The 22,444-nt window shown below is 38.8% G+C and overlaps 1 protein-coding gene across 1 annotated transcript in view; it reads left to right on the top strand.

The window, feature by feature from the left end:
* NARS2 (asparaginyl-tRNA synthetase 2, mitochondrial) overlaps positions 1–22,444 on the top strand; it is a 149,811-nt gene that overhangs the window by 96,673 nt on the left and 30,694 nt on the right. The window contains exons 8-11 of the mRNA XM_043995292.1: positions 3,364–3,462; positions 3,569–3,606; positions 6,603–6,669; positions 8,043–8,180. Coding sequence (XP_043851227.1) covers positions 3,364–3,462; positions 3,569–3,606; positions 6,603–6,669; positions 8,043–8,180 — 342 coding nt within the window. The remainder of the gene's footprint in view (positions 1–3,363; positions 3,463–3,568; positions 3,607–6,602; positions 6,670–8,042; positions 8,181–22,444) is intronic.

Here is a 22,444-nt window from a genome sequence, read left to right as displayed (position 1 = left end):
TTAGAACACACAAAATGTTCTTTAGCATGTAATTGTTTTATGATTTCTTTAAATGGAATACTTGTTAATCATTTAATTTGGACTTTTATGTATTTGATTGATAGTGATCTTGGAAGAAAGAAATATCACCAACATGTCATTACATTTTGCCCAGAGGAGGCTTAAACACTTGAGAGAACAGAGATTTTTCTGAGAATTGCAGCATGAGAAAATTATCAACATATTTGGAAATTCATATGGATGCTGCCAAACAAACCAGCTGTGACCAAAATTGCTAATCATTTTGTGTATTTCTTCAGTTTTTATATACCAGTCAGTTGATGAACTAGCTTATGTTCAGCTAGGTATAAACAAGATTCAGCAAAGCTCCTGCAGCAGTCTCTAGTTACATGCACATGGTTGTCCTGATTTTGCAGATTCCTTTTTTCCAAGGGAAATTCATTTACCTTCCCTTTAAAATGCCCTCAGGCATTATTTTCATCATGTCATCCCTTTCCTAAAGAACTTTAATATCTACCACATCAAGTAGGAACTTCTCTACCACTTTCCAGACCCTCCATAGTCTTGCTTTATCTGATCTATCCAAAAGTATTTTGTACTGTTCCTTAAAACAAACTGCTTCCTCTAATTAGGTCATGAGCCCCATATATACCCTCCACATTACCTCAGCTGTGTTCTGTGCTTGCTATCTTTCTTCCTTGAAATTGTCTCTCTCCATCCATCCAAATCCTAAAAATCTTACAAGACCCACCTCAAGCTCATTGCAGAAAATCAGAGTTGGAAAGGACCACAAAAGCCATCTAGTCCCACCCAAACCTCTATCATACACTCATCAAGTCTTCAAGCAGCTTTTACTTCAAGATATCTAGTGAGGAGTGGACTACTGTCTTATTAGGAAGCATTTCCTTACATCAAGACTTGCTGTAACTCTGACTTGGTTTTCTTAGTCCATTTGGAACACACAAAATAAGTCTAATCCCTTTCTAATTGACCAGCCCTTCAAATACTTGAAAATAGCTATAACTTTCTTCTTGTGTTCTCTGTACTTTGTTGTTGTTGTTGTTGTCATTCAGTTATGTCTGACTCTTTGTGACCCCATTTGGGGTTTTCTTGGCAAATACTAGAGTGGTTTGCCATTTCCTTCTCCAGATCATTTTACAGATGGGGAAATTGCAGCAAACAGGGTTAAGTGACTTACCCAGGGTCACACAGCTAGTCAGTGTGTAAAGCTAAATTTGAACTCTGATCTTCCCCTGATTCCTGGCCTGGTCCTCCATCTACTGTGCTACCCAGCTTCCCATTCTCTCTCTGTTCTAGTAAGCATATAAATTCCTTTAACTGAGCCTCAGACGGCATCATCTTACAGTCCTCCATCCTCCTGGTTATATTCCTTTCTTAATGTCCTTTCTCAAATATGGCATCCAGAACTGAACACAGTCCTTCCAATATGGTTTCAGCATCTTGGAGTACAGTGGAGCTATTCTCTTTCTTTATCTTGAATACATTGCCTCAAAAAAAAAATCCCAAAATCCTGGAATTTGAAAGTTGGAAGGGACCCCAGTAGCTGTCTAGGCTAAACCACACACAAAGAAATCCCCATCATAAAATATCTGACAAATAATATCTGTAAAGAATTTGTTATTGTGCCTGGCACATAGTAGGCACTTATTAAACGCTTCTTATTTTCCTGTTCCCTTTCTCCCCTCTGCTGCTAGGGGGCAGAGTGGTCAGAGAGCTAGGCCCGGAGGCAGGAAGCCCTGGGTTCAAATGTGACTTCACACACTAGCTGTGGGACCATGGGCAAGTCAGGTAATCTCTATCTGCCTTCGTTTCCTCAACTATAAAATTAGGATCACAAATGAGCTGATATCTGTGAAAGTGCTTATCACAGTACCTGGCATGGCGTAGGGGATTAATAAAAGCTTGTGTTCTTCCTTTCATCCCCTTCACCTCCAGGGAAGTTTTTCCTGATGGTGTCTACACATGATTCTTAGTTCTGTTCTCAGAGGAAAAATAGAACAAACCTAATCACTCCCCTACATGATAGATACTCCTTCAAATACTAGAGACAGCTGTCATGTTCCTCTGAGTCTTCTTTTCTACAGAATAAGCATTCCCATCTCCTTAAGTCAGTAGCCTTGGGACATACATTTGAGGCCCTTTTTAAACCACAGCACCCAGCACTGAATGTGGTGGTCCTAAAGACAAGGGCAGAATACAGTGGGACTATCACTTCTCTATTCTTAGATGTGTGCCTTTTAACACATACCTAAGATTACATTAGTTTTTTGGCTGCCACATTGTACTATTGGTTCACATTGACCTTTGCAGTTTGCAGTCCACTTAAGCTCCCAGATCTTTTTCAGGAGAACTATTTTCTTTCACCTGCAAACCTTCTCCTCTTCCTAGCTTTCCTATTACTTAGAGCACTGGGCCTGAAGTCAGGAAGACTCCTCTTCCTGAGTTCAAATCTGCCCCAGACAAGTACTAGATGTGTGATCCTGGGCAAATCACTTATCCCTCTTTGTCTTAGTTTCCTCTTCTGTAAAATGAGCTGGAGAAAGAAATGACAGATCACTCCAGTATTTTTGCCAAGAAAACTCCAAATGGGGTCAGAAGAGTCAGACAGAACTAAACTGAATGACAAAAGTCATAAGTACAACCTAAACCCATCTAAGTACATTCCCAGACTACAATTGAGTAACTCTACTTAATAGCATGATTTCTATAGTACTTTAAGGTGGACAAAGAAAGCATTCCCTTTATAACAATCCTATGAGACAGGTAGTATAAATATTATTCCCCCCCCCCATTTTACAACATCAACATTAACTTCTGAACATCGGCGACTAAAAATAGATATAATTTTCCTCTAATGTAATTTATAATTTATTCATAGAAAAGTTGACCTAGGTTTTAGTAAAACATCTGTTAAAGGCTCTACAACTACTCTTCTGGAAAATATGGACAGATATGAGCTACATGAGAATGCAGTTACATGGATTTGAAACCAATTTTACTGTTATTGTTTCCAAGGCAGTGCTAATTTGTTCTAATTCATTCAGAAACAGAGGCCTATACGATATATGTAGCTAGCATAAAAATTGGGAGTGCTGATGTCATAGAATATACAGTTACAGCTTTCAGCACAGAAGGCTGGCTCTAGTGGAAAGGATATTGATGTCGGAATTCTCAGACTGGATTTGGATCCAATCCTTCTGGCTCTGTGGCCTTGAGCAAAATTATTCTACTCACTTTCTTTGTAAAATGGGGAAAAATAATACTTATACTACCTGTCTCATGCTTTGTCCACCTTAAAGTACTGTAGAAATTAGAAGTGTGGTTACTTATGTTTCTTTCTAGATGATGGAGACCCTCTTCAAAGCTACAACAGAGACTGTTCTCGCAAATTGTCCGGAGGATATTGAGCTTTTGCATAAATTTGTAGCTCCTGGTCAAAAGGTAATCAGTTTTTAATATTTACATATTCTTTGGACAATTTTAAACCTTGGATCCTACTAAGCAACTTTATATTAACAAATCATTTTTTTCTTTTTTTATTAACAAGGACAAGCTTGAACAAATGCTGAAAAATAAGTTTTTAATGTAAGTAGAAATATTTTAAATTTATTATTATTATTATTATTATTATTTTGGTTTCCTTTGTAATCTGATGTAATTTGAGCATTTAAAAATATAATTCTCAGAAAGGGCAGAATGACCGCCAAAGAGGTCCATGACACTCAAAAAAAGTTAAGAACCTCTGCCGTGGTCCAGTCCCTTCAGTTTTCAAATAAGGAAACTAAGGCCCAGAGTGAGGAAGTGACGTCGCTTGCTTCAGTACTTACTACTATTAAGTAGTATATAGCACAGCCAGTATTTTAAACCCAGGCTTTCTGAGTACAGATCCAATAGAAAGTATTATTACTAAATATAATTTTTTTTAAAATTTATTATTTATTTTTTTTAGTGAGGCAGTTGGGGTTAAGTGACTTGCCCAGGGTCACATAGCTAGTAAGTGTTAAGTGTCTGAGGCCGGATTTGAACTCAGGTACTCCTGACTCCAGGGCCGGTGTTCTATCCACTGTGCCACCTAGCTGCCCCTAAATATAATTTTTGATGAAAGAGGCAGTTGAGTTCAGTGAAAAGAGCACTGGATCTGAATTCTGAGGACCTGGGTTCAAATTCTCACTGTGATATTTTTACAACCTTTGTGACCTTGAACAAGTCATTTAAACTTCAGTTTCTTCATTGGAAAATGTTAACATGCAAATGACACAGTACTATATTCATAGTGTGGCCCTTATCTACCCTTAATCCATATAATCACTAAGTGTTCGATATAAATGAATCTTAGAGGTCATTTAGTTCAACTCCTTTTTTTTATAATAGTACACAACTGAGGCCCTGAGAGATGTGATTTACACAAGCTTGCATTAGTACTTAGTGCAAGAGCCAAGACTAAAACTGTCTTGTGCTCTTTTGTTGATTGAAACTAGTGAAATTTCAGTAGTTTAATAATGCTTGATATTTCCCATTATAATCTTCCAGATTTTAATTTGAAAAGACAAAGGGAACAAGAGATTGTGCATCGTTGTATTTTATCTTTGAATCTCCTTGCCAGTTTGTAAGAACCCATTCTTTGGGTTTGAATTAAATTATAGAGATTACACTTCTTGGTTGACTTGCAAGTAGGACCCTTCCAGTCCAGTCAGTGAGTATTTAAGTGCTTGTTTTTTGCTGGGCACTGTGCTAAGCACTAAAGATAAAAAGAAAGCCAAAAAACAGTTATTACTCACAATTCCTCTGTATTAAGGCTGCCTTTTCCTTGCAGTCATCTTCTGAAATGCATATTCTCAGTCTGGTAGTTGTACATTTAGGTCTTGTAATACCTTGCATTTCAAAAGTAGGGAGTCCTGGCTTATCCCCTCCTCCCCCCACTAGAAACCATAGAATGTGTGTTCAGTATTGAAAGCTCCTCACAGTTTGGCTTGAGCCTACCTTTATAAAGGTATTGTACATTACTCCCATTCATGCTCTGTATATTCTAGTCTAACTGCCCAACTTAACTTTACCCATACACAAATTCTAACCTCTTGTCTCTGTGCCCTTTCACGGACTGGCCCCGTCATTCCTAGAATGCACTCCTTCCTCACTTCTACCTGATAGAATCCCTCACTGCCTTCAGAGTTTGCTCAAGTGCCACCTCCTACATAAAGCATTTCTTGGAACCCTTCCAGGTTCCAGTCTTTTTCCTTTCATACTCCCAAATTGTTTTGTACTTGCTACTATATGGGTGTATGTATATATGTACATCTTGTTTCTCTGAATAGAGTGTAAGCTCCTTGAGGGCAAGGAGTATTTCATTTTTATTACTGTGTCCTTAGCACCTAGCATAGTGCCCAATACATAATGATCTGGACCTGTTGACTTGAATTTATCAAGGGCAATGAGATATTCCCTTAACTATCTTCCTAGTTGTCTTAGGCTTCATCTCCTTATTAGCCCATTTTTGTTCTATCCTTTTCAGTTATATAGTCATTATCTTTGGTAGAGAAAAGGTGAAATAAGAATTGAGTAGTTCTACTTTTGCCCTGTTATTATCATTGTCCCATCTATCCCCAGGCTTTTCCCAGATCCTCCTCTTTCCTTCAATGTGATGATCTTATTCCCTTATCCTAACACCCTGCCCCCTCTCCCTCCTAGGGCAAAAAAAAAAAGCTTTCTTGTCCAAAATCAAAGAAAGAAAAATGCATGGAGTATTTGGGTGTGCATTACCAAAGTCTTCTCCAGATTTATATAAATACAATTTCAGACCTCTTTAAAGAAAGAAAAAAATTCTTTAAATAATTGGAGACGTAGTGCTCATGATTGGGCTAGGCCAATAGAATTAAAAAGTATAATGTCTCCTAATTAATCTTCAGCTTTAATGCTATAAATTAAACTACCAAGGCAACCAAATCACCAATCAAGCCACCAAGTGAACACTTTGTAGAGCTAAAAAAAAATAACAAAATCCCTGTGGAAGAATACAAGTTCTAGAGTATCAAGGGAAACAATGACAAAAATTAGGGAGGGGGATATAGCACTTCCAGACTTCAGATTACACTATAAATCAGTAGTTATTACAACTATATGATACTGGTTACAAAACGGAAAAGTAGATCAACAGAAGAATCAGAAACAACTGAAATCAGTATCTCAAAGTTTAGTAAAGCCAAGAATATAAATTACTTGGGGAAGAACTCCCGAGCTGAAAAGAATTGCTTAGAAACCAGAAAGCAGGCAGACAGAAATTAGGTTTAGATCAACACATTATACCCTTTACTCAGTGTATATGTGATCTGAATATAAAGATCACATAATTAAAATAAAACAATTAGAGACAGAAGGATGTTGCAGTAGAAATTTATGTATTGTTTGGGAGGTTTTATTAAACTCCTTCTGTGGTCTCCAACACTGAGATTCTGCTTAATAACAATTTATGACCAACCAATTCATGATGGAAAAACTAAAAATGGGCCTTTTATATAAGATAGAATAGTTAATAATGATAGGCATATCTTCTTGGCATTTCTCAGCTTCCACTCTTTTCCCCCCAGCATTTCCTATACAGAAGCCATGGAAATCTTACAGAAGGCTTCCCAGAATTTCACCTTCACCCCCAAGGTGAGTAATTATTTCCATGCTGATGAAAAGAGAATCCTACTTCCTAGCCTTAGAAGGGCTTCCCCTTCATCATTTCACACCTGGCTGCTCTCCTGGACTTCATCATTTTCTCCAGAAACTCCCCATCCCTACAAGATGACGTCAATTTTGAAACTAATACCTTCTCTGCCCCTCTCTCCCTCTGATTGGAGAGAGTGGGCATCAGCATGCTCCTCCCAGATCCTTCACTCAAAGAGAGGGCCCAGCTACCAGCTCATCATTTCCCATTCCACCCCTAACCCCACTTTTCAGCTGCTTGAATCTATTGTTTCCTCCATTAGATTGGAAGCTTCTCAGTGTCAGGGACTGCTTTTGCCTTTCTTTGTATCTTCAGCACTTAGTACAGTGTCTTGCCCATAGTAGGTACCTAATAAATGCTTATTGACTGACTGATTAGTCTTTTGTCCTCGTCAACTCATAAGCCAAGCCAATCAACATTTATTAAGTGCCTGGCACTGTGCTAAGCTCTGGAGCTACAATTAATAAAAAGACAGTCCCTGCCCTCAAGAAGCTTAAAGTAATTTCTCTTAGTGACATATTTTTAAAATAAGCATATTTGCTTTGATTGACAGCCACACCTTGCTTTTAAGGTAGAAATATAAAGCAATAGGAGCGGCTAGGTGGCGCAGTGGATAGAGAACCGGCCGTGGAGTCAGGAGTACCTGAGTTCAAATCCGGCCTCAGACACTTAACACTTACTAGCTGTGTGACCCTGGGCAAGTCACTTAACCCCAATTGCCTCACTAAAAAAAAAAAAAAGAAAAGAAAAAGAAATACAAAGCAATGAAGTAGTAGAATTAAAGAAATAATTATCTAATTTTATATAAAGATGATTAAAAAGTTATGAAAGGATTTGTCCAGGAAAGGAAATTAAGTGAATAGAAACACCAGAGTGATGAGATATAAAGATTAAAAATATGTTTTATATTTTTAAGAAATCTTGTTAATTATCAGACGAGATCCTCCAAAGAGAAATAGAAGTATGACCTGGCTCATAAGCACTAAAAATGGACTGGTTACCATTTTAGGAAATTCATTCTTTTTTTTTCTTTTTTTCTTTTTTTTTTTTGTGGGGCAGTGGGGGTTAAGTGACTTGCCCAGGGTCACCCAGCCAGTAAGTATCAAGTGGCTGAGGTCGGATTTGAACTCAGGTCCTCCTGAATCCAGGGCTGGTGCTTTATCCACTGCGCCACCTAGCTGCCCCCTAGGGAATTCATTCTTAAACATACTTTGATCCTAGCATTGTGTGTTTAAAAAAAAAAGTACATTTTGCTCTTTTGTTTTAGGGAGCCCCTCCTTCCTTACTGTGATATTTTTTTTCTTATTCATTACAGTGGGGTGTTGATCTGCAAACTGAACATGAAAAGTACCTGGTGAAGTACTGTGGCAATATTCCAGTATTTGTTATTAACTATCCTTTTGATCTCAAGCCTTTCTACATGCGGGATAATGAAGATGAACCTCAGCATACGGTAAGATAAGACATAGTATAGATAAAGTTTCACATCCCTTTCACCCAGGATATGAATAGAAATATAGGATATCAGGACAGGAAGAGACCTTAAAACATAGAATGTCAGAATTGGGAAGAAATTTAGAGATAATTCATCCTTCTTTTGGGGGGGGGCAGCTGCCCCCAATCCTTCATTTTGTAAAGAAGGAAATTGATGTTTACGTAGGTTTTTATCTTTGAATTAATCTCATCTAGCCTGTGGAAAGCAAATCAACTAAATATTGTTGGCCACTCCTTATTTAAGATCCGTGAATAAAATTTCTCCCCAAAATAATGAGAAAGTAAGCTTCTAACTCATGTTGATGGGTTTTTTTTGCAGGTATATGTTACACTAGGCTAGTGGTGTTCAAATAGAAATGTATGCCTGCTGACTTAGAAAATCACAAATTAACTATTAGCACAATTATCTATATTGTATTTATATTTATGTTTTATATTTTTATATAATATAATGTTGTATATTAAACATATATTTGTGTTTAATATGTATATATTTATTATTATATTTTTATTTATTTTGTTATACAATTATATTTTAATCTAATTTAAATTACACTCAGGCCACAAGTTTTAACACCTCTGATCTAGATCAAAGGTTAGCAGATTACCTTGGGGGCAGCTAGGTAGCACAGTGGATAAAGCACCAGCCTTGGATTCAGTAGGACCTGAGTTCAAATCCAGCCTCAGACACTTGACACTTACTAGCTGTGTGACCCTGGGCAAGTCACTTAACTGTCATTGCCCCACAAAAAGAAAAAAGAAAAAGGTTAGCAGACTACCTACCACTATTGAGCCAAATCTTGCCCACCACCTGTTCTTATAAATACAATTATTTTAAAATGCAATAAACATTCTTAGCTTGTGATCTGGACCCGGGTCATTGTTTGCTAACCCCTGATCTAGAGATCCTTTCCAACTTTGAAATTAAATGGTTCTGTGAAAATGAGATACAGATACAGTTATAACACAAAGGCATGGGGGCGGCTAGGTGGCGCAGTGGATAATGCACCGGCCCCTGATTCTGGAGTACTGAGTTCAAATCCGGCCTCAGATACTTGACACTTAACTAGCTGTGTGACCCTGGCAAGTCACTTAACCCCCATTGCCCCACAAAACAACAACAACAACAACAAAAAATACACAAAGGCATGTCCCTGCCTCAGCTCTTCTCACCAAGGGCTGTGATAAAAGAGGAACAGTGGCCTTTGCATACAGGGTGAGTTATATAGTAAGATAGAAGCAAAGAGAACTGGGGCAGAGGCATGGAGCTTAGTGTTCTGTTGGTAGCTGTGGATGGCAGGGACTGATGTTCAGGAGGGATGTAGGCTGACTAGAAAGAAGGATGACAGTGAAGAACTGGGATGGTGTGAGGGAAATCCAAGAGAATGGAGATTGGGTAAGATGTCTGTCTGCAGGGAGGTGCTTGGAGGGCTTACATAATGGAACAAAGGACTCAGATGAGCTTAGCTTGGGCTATTCATTCTCTGCTGGACAGTAGAGGGAATGACAGGCCAAGAGATACTGGCTTTTCTGCCTTTATGCTTCTTGTTCCCTTCCCTCTTTTTTTCTACCATTTTATTGTCCTCTTCTTCCTCTCTAGTCTTACTCCCTCTTTTTGGTCTATACTTTTCCCTTATTATCTTTTTTATACTTTTTGGGGGTACCTTTGTCTTTCCCCCTTGACTTTGTCCACAGTATGGAAATGCAGTATGTGTATGCAAATATGTGTATGTTCATATTAAAATATCTTGTGTGTTATGAATTTTTAAAATGCAAATCTTAAATGCAAATGCAAAAATCTATATTTATTTTTATCCAGTAAAGGTATTTAGGATCACACAATTTAGAGTTGAAAAGAAGCTTAGAGAGAGCCCTGTTTGCCCCACTTCCTTTTTTTACTGTTGTGGACACTTGAGGCCCAGGGAAGTTAAGTGAGCTGTCCACATTTATGCAGTAAGTAGCAAAGGCAGCGTTTGAAACCCTGTCTTCTGACTGTAAGTCCAGTGTTCTTTCTACATCCAGTTGTAATTTGTTGTTGTTGTTTTTAAATTTATATCAACAATGATTGATTTTTTTTTTCTCTTCATCAGGAGCCCTCAATCAAAATAGATAACCATCTCCCTCCCAACACACATATGTTCAGCATCCTCCCTCTCTCTCTCTCTTTCTCTCTCTCTCCCTCCCTCTTTCTCTCTCCCTTTCTCTCTCTCTCTCTCTCTTTTTCTCTCTCACACACACTCATTTCTGTCTCTGTTTTTCTCAGATATTGGTGATCTCTCTTGTTTATGTATAGCCTACTATCTTTAACTTGTAATAATGGAACATGGATAAATGAAAACTGTAATTATTCAAAATTTCATTTTTGTCTTTGGTTTTACTTCCTCCCCCCCTCCCCCATCCCTACCCCATTATCATTCATAGAATCTTATTCAAAGCTAATGAACAACAAAACAGATTTGTTTCACCTTATCTCTTTATCTCATCTTCACTCAAGTAGATTTGCTGATGAATAGGGAGGTACAACCACTTGATTGGCAGCTGGAAGGAGGAGTCCTTCTTAAGCACTGATAAAATCCTAAATAATTGATATTTGACCCCATGTCATACACTGGTTCAGAGAGTTTTAATAAGCCATAATAATTAATAATAATAACTAACATTTATATAGCACTTAACTATATTCTAGGAACATTACTAAATGCTTCACAATATTATCTGATTTGATCTTCACAACAACTCTGGGAGGTAGGTGGTACTATTATTATCCCCATTTTTGTAGATGAGGCAACTGAAGCAAACAGAGGTTAAGTGACTTGCCCAGGGTCACACAGGTAACAAGTGTCTGAGGCCACATTTGAACTTGAGTCTTCCTGACTTCAGGCCCAGAGCTCCATTCACTGCACCACCTAGCTAAGAAGTATGCTTGTGATTCCTGATCCTGCTTTTTCTCTTCAACAAAATAGCTTGAAATTCCCCTTACTTGGATATATTTCCTCTTCTTACTGTCAAGCCAGATCCTTTGTTTCCGTTCAAGTCCTCTATTTAAGCTCCCACCTTTCCTTGGAAACTTTCCTTGAGTGGACCTAGCCCGAAATGATCTTTCTGTCTTCTGAATTCCTACAGCTCTCAGAGTCTATAGCAAACCCCCTAGAATTTGATATAATATATTCTTAGCTGTACTCCAAGGTTTCTCCACACATACATACATACATACACATACACATATACATTTATGTATATTGAAAAAGCTTAAGCTTTCCAAGGCAGAAGCTGCACTGTCTTTTATATCTTGCTCGATATGTAGCAAAGTTCTGAGTATGAAAACTTTTGAACCCTTTCAAATTCTTACTAAGGGAAGGAAGTTTGTCTTAAAGAGACTGAAAAAGGAATTTTTGCATGGTTACATTTACTAAAGTATTACATAAAAATGGGCTCATAGTGTATCCTGACCCACAATAACATTAAATTCATTAGAGTCTTGAAAGGCAATAAAGAGAAAAACTACCTTTTATAAATACAAGAAGACCATTATAATAGTGTCTCCTGAGAAGTTGGACTCATAGAATGAACTGGAGACATTAGTGATATTTCAGTGTAGTTGTTTCGCTCATGTAGCGCTTTAGGACATAGTGTCTAAGAATGCAGTCATACAGATTTTTATTTATTTTATTTATTTGGCGGCGGCAATGAGGATTAAGTGGACTTGCCCAGGGTCACACAGCTAGTGTCAAGTGTCTGAGACCGAATTTGAACTCAGGTCCTCCTGAATCCAGGGCCAGTGATTTATCCACTGTGCCACCTAGCTGCCCCCAATCATACAGATTTAATTTATTTAAACCAGTTGCATTAGTCTTGAATTTAGTCTCACTCCACTGGGTTACCAAGGTTTATTGAATACTGTAGTTTCCTTAAGTCCCACTTCTGTAAAGTGCATGATTGAAAAGCTGGTGAATCCCCTGCCTCTCATCTGAGCTTTTCAGCACTGAATGAGTAGACTAAATTGTGTGTTTCTATTGCATGATTGTGTTTGACAGGTTTGTGGGTGAGGCTAAAGAGTTTCTGTAATGGGTGTGGTTCAATGTAAAAAAAAAAAATTTAAGACAAGTGCATTTCACAGGTGGCCTCCCTGGGGAAGGGAAAGGAAAGCATCCTGGTAAATGTCCAATCTGACTTATTCTGAATAATTTTCACTCACAGAACATTTGATCACAAATTTAAAATATATATACTATAGTATCTGGTCTGCTTTTATAGTCATAGAGTTGTCTGTTTAAGGATAATAACATCCTTCTCTAGATCCTAAGCCTCTGCTTATTTGTGTATGGCACAAGAGGAACATGGAAATACCACATTATAACATAAATACTCTTAAGTGCCCACTATGGGAAAACAATCATTCTTGCTATCCTACTTTTCCAACATTATCCCCTATTACTCCCCTTCTGGTTTTTTCCATTGCTTATGCCATCTCCCATACCTAAAATGGATTCCCTGTATCAACCCCCAACTCCTTCCCAGTCTCTCTTTTGAAGTTCCTTCCTTCGAGACCCAATTCAGGTACCACTTCCTCCATAAAACTTTCTATGACTAACTCATCTCCATGCTGAGATAAAAGTGTCTTTTAAACTCTTCAAATTTCTCAGCTTTCTGACTTGACCTTTCTTTGCACTTAGCACATTTCTCCTTGTATCATAGTCCTTTTTATATCTCATACACACGTATACACTCGAATCTATGTTCTATTTGTATATTCCTAGCACCAAGTGTAGGACCTTGCTTACGGTAGGTATTTACTGAACATTTAACGAGTTGAATATTTCCATCAGATGAATTTAAGCTAAATGTATAAAATATCATTTCTCCCCAGACTTACCTTGGGAAGTTAAGTGATATATAAGATATTCATTTACAACCACGGGTGATTAAGTGGTTCTCTTGGCCTTGTATGGACTTCTGTTGTCATGCACAACCCTGGAAATCAGAGCAGCAGGCTGAGAGGGATCGGGAAAGCACTGAGAACATAGAAATGGGTCAGTAAGTATTGGATTTATTGATTAGCAGATCAGCCAGATAGTGGACTTTTGACCATAGGAGCTAGGTAAGTTACCTTAAGAATGGTTGGCTGTCCCATTGGTATTCCATTATATCAGCGCTAAAAGAATAATAGTTTCAGATAATTAGGAATAATAATGTGGGCAGAGAAAAACACCATTTTTCACTCTCTTAGGGGCAGTAGCCATCTAGGAAATTAATGTCAGTGATGAGGGTAAGCACATTTGTCCTTTTAGACGTTGCCAAATAGGTTTTGTTTTGTTTTTAATTTCATTAAGATGTAGCAATTCACTTTCACAAAACCTGGGAGATATTCTAGGAGGAGAGAGAAATTAACACCTTTTAATTATTAACTGCTTAGGCCTCACTGTCAAACTGTTTCCTCTGGTCTCTCACTCTTCCTTATTTCATACTTGGGTAAGGCAGTTGGGTCAGAAGTGGCTATCTTTGGCAGTTAAAAATAGGAGAGGAATGAACCCTAGAGTTGAATCAGAAGACCTGATTCCCAGCCATGCTGTTTACTACCTGTGTGACCTTAGGAAAAATAATTTCCATTCACTAGCCCTGTTTCCTCATCACTAGGTAGTGCTACATAATCATAGGATTATAAAATTTAAAAATATGTAGTTCATCTCCTTCAATCTACAAGTAAGGAAACTGAGGGCCAGCAGGGCAAGGGTTTTGCCCAAAGTCACACAGAAAATGGAAGAACTAGGATTAGAATCCAGCTTCTCTGACTCCTAGATCCAGTGTCCTTTCTACCATACCACATATTAAGTCCCTAAAGTTTCTTCTGTCTACTAATTTTGTGATCTACTGAAATTGGGAAAATTTAGGAAGAATGCTTTGAGAAAGGGAATGAGGAAGTTCTTAGTGATTTACTCTTTGAATAATTACTATGTGCTTAGCACAGGAACTAAGGCTATCCAAAAGAAACAAGCCCTGCCTCCAAAACTTTTATAATCTCATCAAGGCAAGGCATACATAGATTCAACAGAGAACTTATTGGTACAGTAACTGATAGATTGCCTGGTATGTAGTTGTTAATAAATGCTTGTGGAATGAATGGAAGGAAGAAAGAAAAAGAAATTGCTTCCTATAAGGAAGTTAGACTAGAGAAAAATCATTGTGGGGTCTTAGTAGTTGGGAACTGGACCTTGAATCTGGGTGGAGTTTGTATTGGGATAAAAAAAATTAGGGGAGGTAGGGGGAAAAAGAAAGGGGAGCATGAGTCACAAAGATAAGAACGAACATGGCAAGTTCAGTGGCTAATACAAAAACTAGCAGAATCGAGTTCTGCATGATCTTAAGAAAGGCAATTGGAGAGGCAGCTAGGTGGCACAGTGGATAGAACACCAGCCCTGGAGACAGGAAGACCTGAGTTAAAATATGACCTCAGACACTTGACACTAGCTGTGTGACCCTAGGCAAGTCACTTAACCCCAGTTGCCTCACCAAAAACAAAACAAAACAAACAAGATAGGTAGTTGGAGAAAAGGTTGAATGGGTAAAATGTAGCCAATTTATAGGGTGCCTTATATGCAAGATGAGCTCATCAACTGATATGGGCAGCTAACTGCCTCTTGGACAGGTCCAACTGGATATAACAAGGCATCTCAAACACAGCAGATCCAAAATAGAACTCATAAGTCTTCCCCAACATTCATTCTTTCTCCAAACTTTCCTTTTTCTTTCAAGAGCACCACCATTCTACAAGTCACTCAGTTTTACAACCCTGGAGTAATCCATGGCTCCTCACTCCCTCTCATCTCACATGATAAATCATTTATCAGGGCAGCTAGGTGGCTCAGTGGATAGAGCACCGGCCCTTGAGTCAGGAGGACCTGAGTTCAAATCTGACCTCAGACACTTAACACTAGCTGTGTGACCCTGGGCAAGTCACTTAACCCCAATTGTCTCACCAAAAAAAAAAAAAAGACTTCAAGACTTTCACTGGTGTGGTGTAACCAGTCTTTACGTCCAGGCCTGAGAGTGAAGCACATCTCCCACAAATCATTTATCATGTGTTGTTGATTCTTTCTCCACAACATCCATCCCTTTATCTTTGTTTTTTTGTTTTTGTTTTTGTTTTTGTTTTTTGCAGGGCAATGGGGGTTAAGTGACTTGCCCAGGGTCACACAGCTAGTAAGTGTCAAGTGTCTGAGGCCGGATTTGAAGGTCAGGTCCTCCTGAATCCAGGGCCGGTTGCTTTATCCACTGCGCCACCTAGCCCGCCCCCATCCCTTTATCTTTACTGGAACAGAAACCACCCTAGTTGAGAACCTCTCACCTGCACTGTTTCAATAACCTCCCAGTTGTCTCTCTGCCTCAACTCTTTCCCTTTTCTAATACATTCTCCACATAGCTGCCAAAGGTAATTTTCTTAAAAGCATTTATGAAAATTTCACTCCCTGATTCAGTAAGCTCTAGTGATACTCTGGGATCAAATGAGAACTCCTTGTTGCCATTTAAAACCTTCCACAACCTAGGTCTAGTCTCTTCTTTCCCAGCCTCAGTCAGGCATTCTTTAGTCTGGATAGTCTGTCCTTCCATCATATACAACTTTCCACTTCCTTTCTACATATCTTTGCACAAGCTCACCTCTCACATGGAACACAGTCCCTTTTCCTCTTTGCCCCTTATAATCCTTGGTTTCCTTCAAAACTTAGTTTGGGGATACTTCTCCTGATCATTCTAACTTCTCATGCTTCCTCTCAAATTGCATCTTTATTTCGTATATACTTCTATCTTTTTTTTTTTTTGGTCACGCAGTTGGGGTTAAGTGACTTGCCCAGAGTCACACAGCTAGTAAGTGTCAAGTGTCTAAGGTTAGATTTGAACTCAGGTCCTCCTGAATCCAAGGCCAGCGCTTTATCCACTGCGCCACCTAGCTGCCCCTTCTATCTTTTCTTATAGGCTTCCTAAATAGAATGCAAGCTCCTTGAGTGCAAGGGCTGTTTCTTTGTCTTTGTATTATCTTCACTGGCACAGTAGAGGTTCTCAGAAATGCTAACTGACTAATTGAGGAGTTTAGTACTAGCCTCATTTTTCTTGTATAAAATGAGGGATTTGGACTTGGAGAGAGATCACTATTATCCATTCTAGTTTTAAGACTGTGGTATGATGTGATACAGTAGAAAGTAGGGAGCCATTGTCATTTTTTTAACTAGAGAGAAGGAAGAAGGAAAGAAGTCTGACATAAATGAAGGTAATAATTTAATGTGGTTTCATAGAGCAGTGGGGTGGGAGCCAGATTTGAGAGCAAGCTAGACTGGAAATTGACAGTTAATAAACAATTGCATGTATCAGACATGGCATAATGGGATTATAGATTAAGATGGTGACAAGTGTGAATGAAAGAAGGGATGAACATAAAAAGTACTTCATAGAAAGAAAGAATTAACAAAATTGATGATAGTTGGATTTAGGAGATGAAAGAGAGGAATAGATAAATCAAAATTTCAAACTTAGATGACAAGAGTCATAGTGTTATTAGTAAAAAAAAAAACAAAAAAACTTCCTGTTTTAAACCTTTGATTTTTTACTGTAACCATTGGCTTGAATCAAGTGATACCTGATTTTCTTAATTAAAGATCTCTTGAAATAGAACCAACTAGTCATAAGGGAGGAATGGGTTTCAGAGAACACATGAGGAAACAAACCCATTCTATCAATTACAACCTTCTCAGAACCTTTGCTTTTTTCTATGGGGAGAAGTTCAGTATTGTCTATTGCCTATAGCTTATCTCTCTTTCCATACCATCACATTTAACATACATTTCTCTCCTCTGTCCCTTAATTTTTGTCCAAGGCAAAACACTGCTAGCATTGGCTCTTTTCATAACAAAGGTTCAACTAAGCCCAAAACTGAAAATATATTTCCTATGTTTTGTAGAAAGCAAAACTTTGTTCTCTTTTACTGAGTGGGTAATGTGACTGGTAACAGCCTGCAGGGAGGAAGATGAGTAAGGAGCTTATTTTTTTTATTTTTCATCTATAATCCAGAGTGCCGAAGCAGCTGGTATGAGTTCAAGAGGCTTGGCAGGAACCGTTTTTCCCTCTTTCTCTTTGAAGCCAGCACTGAAAAAGATACATGCTTCAGGCTTTACTCTTGACTTGCACTCTTATGTTCTTCCATGGCTTAAGGCCTGTACTTTATTTTCAGACATTTGACTAGAACCTCAAGAGTAGAAGTTAGAGGGAGAAGGGTATCATAAATAGAGACCAGGATTGTTCTGCTTGGATACCAAAGCAAGCTATTTCTAGCTCACATGCCATTGCAGCTGTGTGGCTCCAGCCAAGACAGCAGTCATTTAAAAGTAAAGGAAGAGGTGCCAACAAACATTCTTCTCCTTTTGCCAGAATGCAAGCATGGGGACATCTCCAGCCAGTTCCTCTTATGTCAGATTTGAGCAAGTGCATCTGGGAGGTGGGGGGTGTTTATTTTTAAGGGCCTGTTTATATTCATTTGAGCATATACCATCTTGTCTAGAAAGTTACACTAACCATCCGGAATTGTTTCTCTTCCTACTATAAAAGTGAAGTAGTATCAGAAAAAGGTCACAGTTATGCTATATTCTTTCCTTACCATTATAACTAATCTATCCCAATGGGAAGAGAATTTAATCAGTAAGCAAGGTACCTAAACTGGAAACATGCATCAATATGGACATAGGACCCACATAGTCATACCAAGACTTTATTTTATGAAATCTTGTTCAGGATGTTGGTAGTAATGCAGTCTGTAGCTCTTTCTGTGTTTCTCATCTCTCTCTGAGTATTCTGTTGTATGAGAGAAGAAATAACAGTGAAATTATAGTATTTATTTGTTGTCTCAACCCCTCTCAATGACCCTGAATCTTCACTGCATTTATAGAAATGCATTAGATATTTTCCTTAGATACTTATGACTTTCAAGGCCCTCAAGTTTAATAAATCTTGAACTCAAAGAGGATATATCATTCTTTTTTAAAATTATTATTATTATTATTATTATTTTATTTTTGCGGGGCAGTGGGGGTTAAGTGACTTGCCCAGGGTCACACAGCTAGTGTCAAGTGTCTGAGGCAGGATTTGAACTCAGGTACTCCTGAATCCAAGGCCAATGCTTTATCCACTGTGCCACCTAGCTGCCCAGAATATATCATTCTAAAGTGTTTTTAAAGGGAACGATGTTAATACCTTACTAGTGGTTTTCATTTATTAGCTAACTTACTATTCTGCTTCATCCTTGACCTTCTTTTTTCTAAACTCCTATACTTTCAGTCATCTCTAGCCCCCACTCCTGACTCTTAGGACTTTCTCTACTATACTTCCTCATCCTAGATGTTCATTCTAACCTTGGACTTCTTACATTAAGAATACTTTTGCCTCTATGGCTTCTTACTCTTTCGGGTTTCTCTCAGAATCTCTGTTTTAAGCAAAATACCCAGGCCAGTTATATTTTCATTACTCTTCAGGCTCCACTCCTAATTCTCTGGACTTTCCCTACCCTGGCTCCATATATACATCTTCTTTTCCTCGTTCACTCTCCTTTTTAGCTAAAAACTCTAGTGTCATCTTTTACTTTTCTCTCCCCCTCATCCATTATATCAATCATCTTTTAAAAATGTTTTTACCAATATTTTGAGGTTTTTTTAACATCACCATAGTTTACCCTACTATCCATTCCTCTACCTCTCCCAGAGGGCCATTCTATAACAAATAGTATTTTAATGACAAAAAAAAAAAAGAGGGGGAAAAAATCAATATAACTGACCAAAATGTTGAAAAAGTTAGGAAATGTGTATAATGTTGAATACTTTTAGACCTCTCACCTGCAAGGGTGTAGGATGGGAGCATTTTCTATTGTTCCTATGCAAAATACAGGGCTAGGCTCCTGTGAGCCTCTATTCACAACATTTTCTTTAACACCTTCTGGAGCAGCCTCATGTACAGATCAGTGAATTTCCTCTCCTTTTTTCTGCATGTACCATATTGTTAATGAACATTGAGCTCACAACCAACAACACTGTAACTCATGCCTGAACAAAACTTATCGAATACATGTATTTCCTCCATAAGACATATCACAGACTTATTTTGCTAAAGAACCCTAGATAACATTTCAGCACTACTCTCAGGGGCCATTTTATGCAGTGATATTATCAGCAAAAGGGGGGCGGAGCCAAGATAGCAGAGGAAAGGCTGTGACTCTACAAGCTCCCGAGAAATCCGTCCACATACCTCCAAAAAAAAAAAATGCCCTAAGACAACTCCTGGAGCACAAAAACCCACAAAAGAACAGATTGAGACTATTTTCCAGCCAAAGGCAGCTTAAATAGGTAGCTGGGATCATCTACTGTACGGGGTGAGAGAGTAGCTCAGCGCATGGCACAGATCCAGCCCCAGACAGGCCACACCGCCAGAGCTTCTAAATCTTCAGCATCAGCAGCTTCTTCTGAAACTTGGCTCACGGACTGGTGAAGGGGTCCAGCGGTTGGCTGGAGAGAAATAGTAGGGGGTCTCTGCTGGAGCAGAGGTGGGAGCACTGTGGCGTTACTCAGGAAGCAGACTTGAGTGGCAGTGGCCCAGTGCAGGACAGGCACAGGCACGCCAAGCTTTCTACTTTAGAGAATCAAATTTCAATCAGATATCTGTTTCTGGGGTTAAAGAGCAAGTGGGTGGTGGTTACTAACAGGCCAGGCAGGCTGAGAACAAGCCTAAATTGTACCACCTGGGACCACCTGTAGCTTGGGACAGTGCATCCTGGAAGCAGTGCTCCATGTTAAGAAGGAGTTAAAAGCCAAGAAATAGGTGGCAAAGATGAGCAGGCATCGAAAGCAGCAGACCATAGAAACTTTCTTTGGTGGCAAGGTAGATCAAAATACACCCTCAAAAGAAAACAACAAAGTCAAAGTCCCAATGTTCAAAGCTTCCAAGAAAACTATGAATAGGTCTCAGGCCATGGAAGAGCTCAAAAGGGACTTTGAAGATAAAATAAGGGGGCAGCTAGGTGGCGCAGTGGATAAAGCACCAGTCCTGGATCCAGGAGTACCTAAGTTCAAATCCGACCTCAGACACTTAACACTTACTAGCTGTGTGACTCTGGGCAAGTCACTTACCCCCCCACTGCCCCACAAAAAAAAAAATAAATAAATAAGATAAGATAAAATAAGAGTGGTAGAGGGAAAAGTTAAGAGAGGTAGAGGAAAAAATGGAAAGAGAAATGAGAGTGATATAGGAGGGTCATGAAAAAAAGTCAACAGCTTGAAAAGCCAAATTGGCCAAATGGAAAAGGAGGTACATAAACTCTCTGAAGAAAATCATTGCTTAAGAATTAGGATAGAGCAAATAGAAGCTAAAAGGATATGTAAAGCCTAAAATTCTAGCTGTAATGTTTAAAATCTAATGTGTGGTTGCCTGACCTGACCCCAGTGTGGGGGAGAAACGAGCTAAGAATTACTAATCAATTCATCAAGAGTTTAGGCTTTTAAGTATTTATTAAAGTGTATTAGAAGTTAGTGAAGGAAAAAAAAGAAATTAGTGAAGGGAGAGAGATTAAGAACAGATTTCTTAGCTTAGATCTATTTGGGATAGCCAGAGATAAAACCTTGCCTTTCCCTAACAGCCCACGTGAAGTTCTCTGTCCTCCACTAAACCCAAGTCCTGAACCAAAAGAGACAGATCCCTAGCCACTTCTCCCAGAAGACCCTGTGAAACAGGAAGCAGGGCCATCCTCACACACAGCTCCAAGCTAATTGGCTGGTAGCACTGATCGACACAACCCACAGGTGTTAGAAACAACTTCTGGCTGCCAGTCCGACCTTCAAAACCCCAGAAAGGTCACTTCTGGGTGCCAAGTCACATGTTTTCTTTTCAGGCCTGATTCTCACAATGTCCTTCTCAGAAGAGGGTGTCTCATTCCAATTCTCACGGATATTATAAGCAAAAAGCATAAAACTGTGAAAAACATGGCAGTAAATAGACCACAAAAAGAATAATTCTTTTTAGTAGTAGAGTTGAAAAATGAAGGCAGAATATCACCTTGTTTGACCTCAGGTGGAAATAAGTGTTGTTGGGCAACTCATGTTTTCTCTGTTCTGTATATATCTGCGCATTACTGCAAAGTGCCTTGAGTGTTGATTTTAGGGTTACAAATAAATTTGTGAATAGGCAAGTTCACAAATACAGAACATGCAAATAATGAGGATCAGTGGTAGTCACTAAGCAGTGATATGGCAGCCAAAGACAATATTAGTTTAAAATATTATTTGTAAAATTTCACAGAAAGACAGTGGAATATTATAAACAGTATGCCCTCACAAAATAGGAAAAAACAATGGAGGGTTAAAAAAGACTTTCAAGGAAGGTGATAAAAGACCTAATTAAGTAAAGTCATCCTGAGGGCATTTAAGGATATAATAAACTTTTTCACCATCAAGGACAGTGGAGCCACCACAATTGGTTTCAGCCATCAGAGTGATGGAATGGTTGGTTATTGTCCTTGTTCTCTAAGAGTATCAAAATGATATCACTATGTTGGAGTCAAGATATCGAGTTCTAGCCAATCAGATGAATATGAGTTCAGAAGGTTCTACCACAGGTCGGACACAAATAGTCCATATGAACATTTACAGTGGGGATGGCTGTGAGATTTAAAATTGGATATAAGGTCATTAAACTTCCCCTTTAACTTTTTTCCCTTATATATATATCTCCCAGACCAGTAAGAAAAGAAGCCTCTGAGCTTTAATCAGAGAGGGATTAGCTTTTATTGTTTGGGAATTAATTAGCCAACATCAGGTGATACTGATTAGGGAAATAGGAAAGTAGAAATACAAATGAATAGTCTTAGATCTAAGCTTAGTCTATATTCTTTTATAAAGCTCACCAAATCCCAAAACTGCCTCTCAGGCTGAGAACCAGAGTCAAATGCGCCACCGAGAACCAGAGCCGATCACCAGAATGCGAAGTCAAACCCGAGCCAGAGTGTGCGAGCTGAGAGAGAGCACTTCCGTTCTCTATTCAGTTTTTTAAGCTGGCACCCCGGAAGTCTTGCATGCTTGGCCACGCTCTCCCGGGCAGCAGCAGGCACATGGCTGTTCATCATGGTCTCTTCCCTGAAAGGGTGGTCCTTCAAAAACCGTTTCAGTAGTATGCATTCAACTCTTAAAAAAACTTCCATTTTTT

The sequence above is a fragment of the Dromiciops gliroides genome, chromosome 3 (assembly GCF_019393635.1).
Source record: "Dromiciops gliroides isolate mDroGli1 chromosome 3, mDroGli1.pri, whole genome shotgun sequence".
NCBI lineage: Eukaryota > Metazoa > Chordata > Mammalia > Microbiotheria > Microbiotheriidae > Dromiciops > Dromiciops gliroides.
Note: the sequence above shows the minus strand (reverse complement) of the source record. Positions and strands in the feature narration are given on the sequence as shown.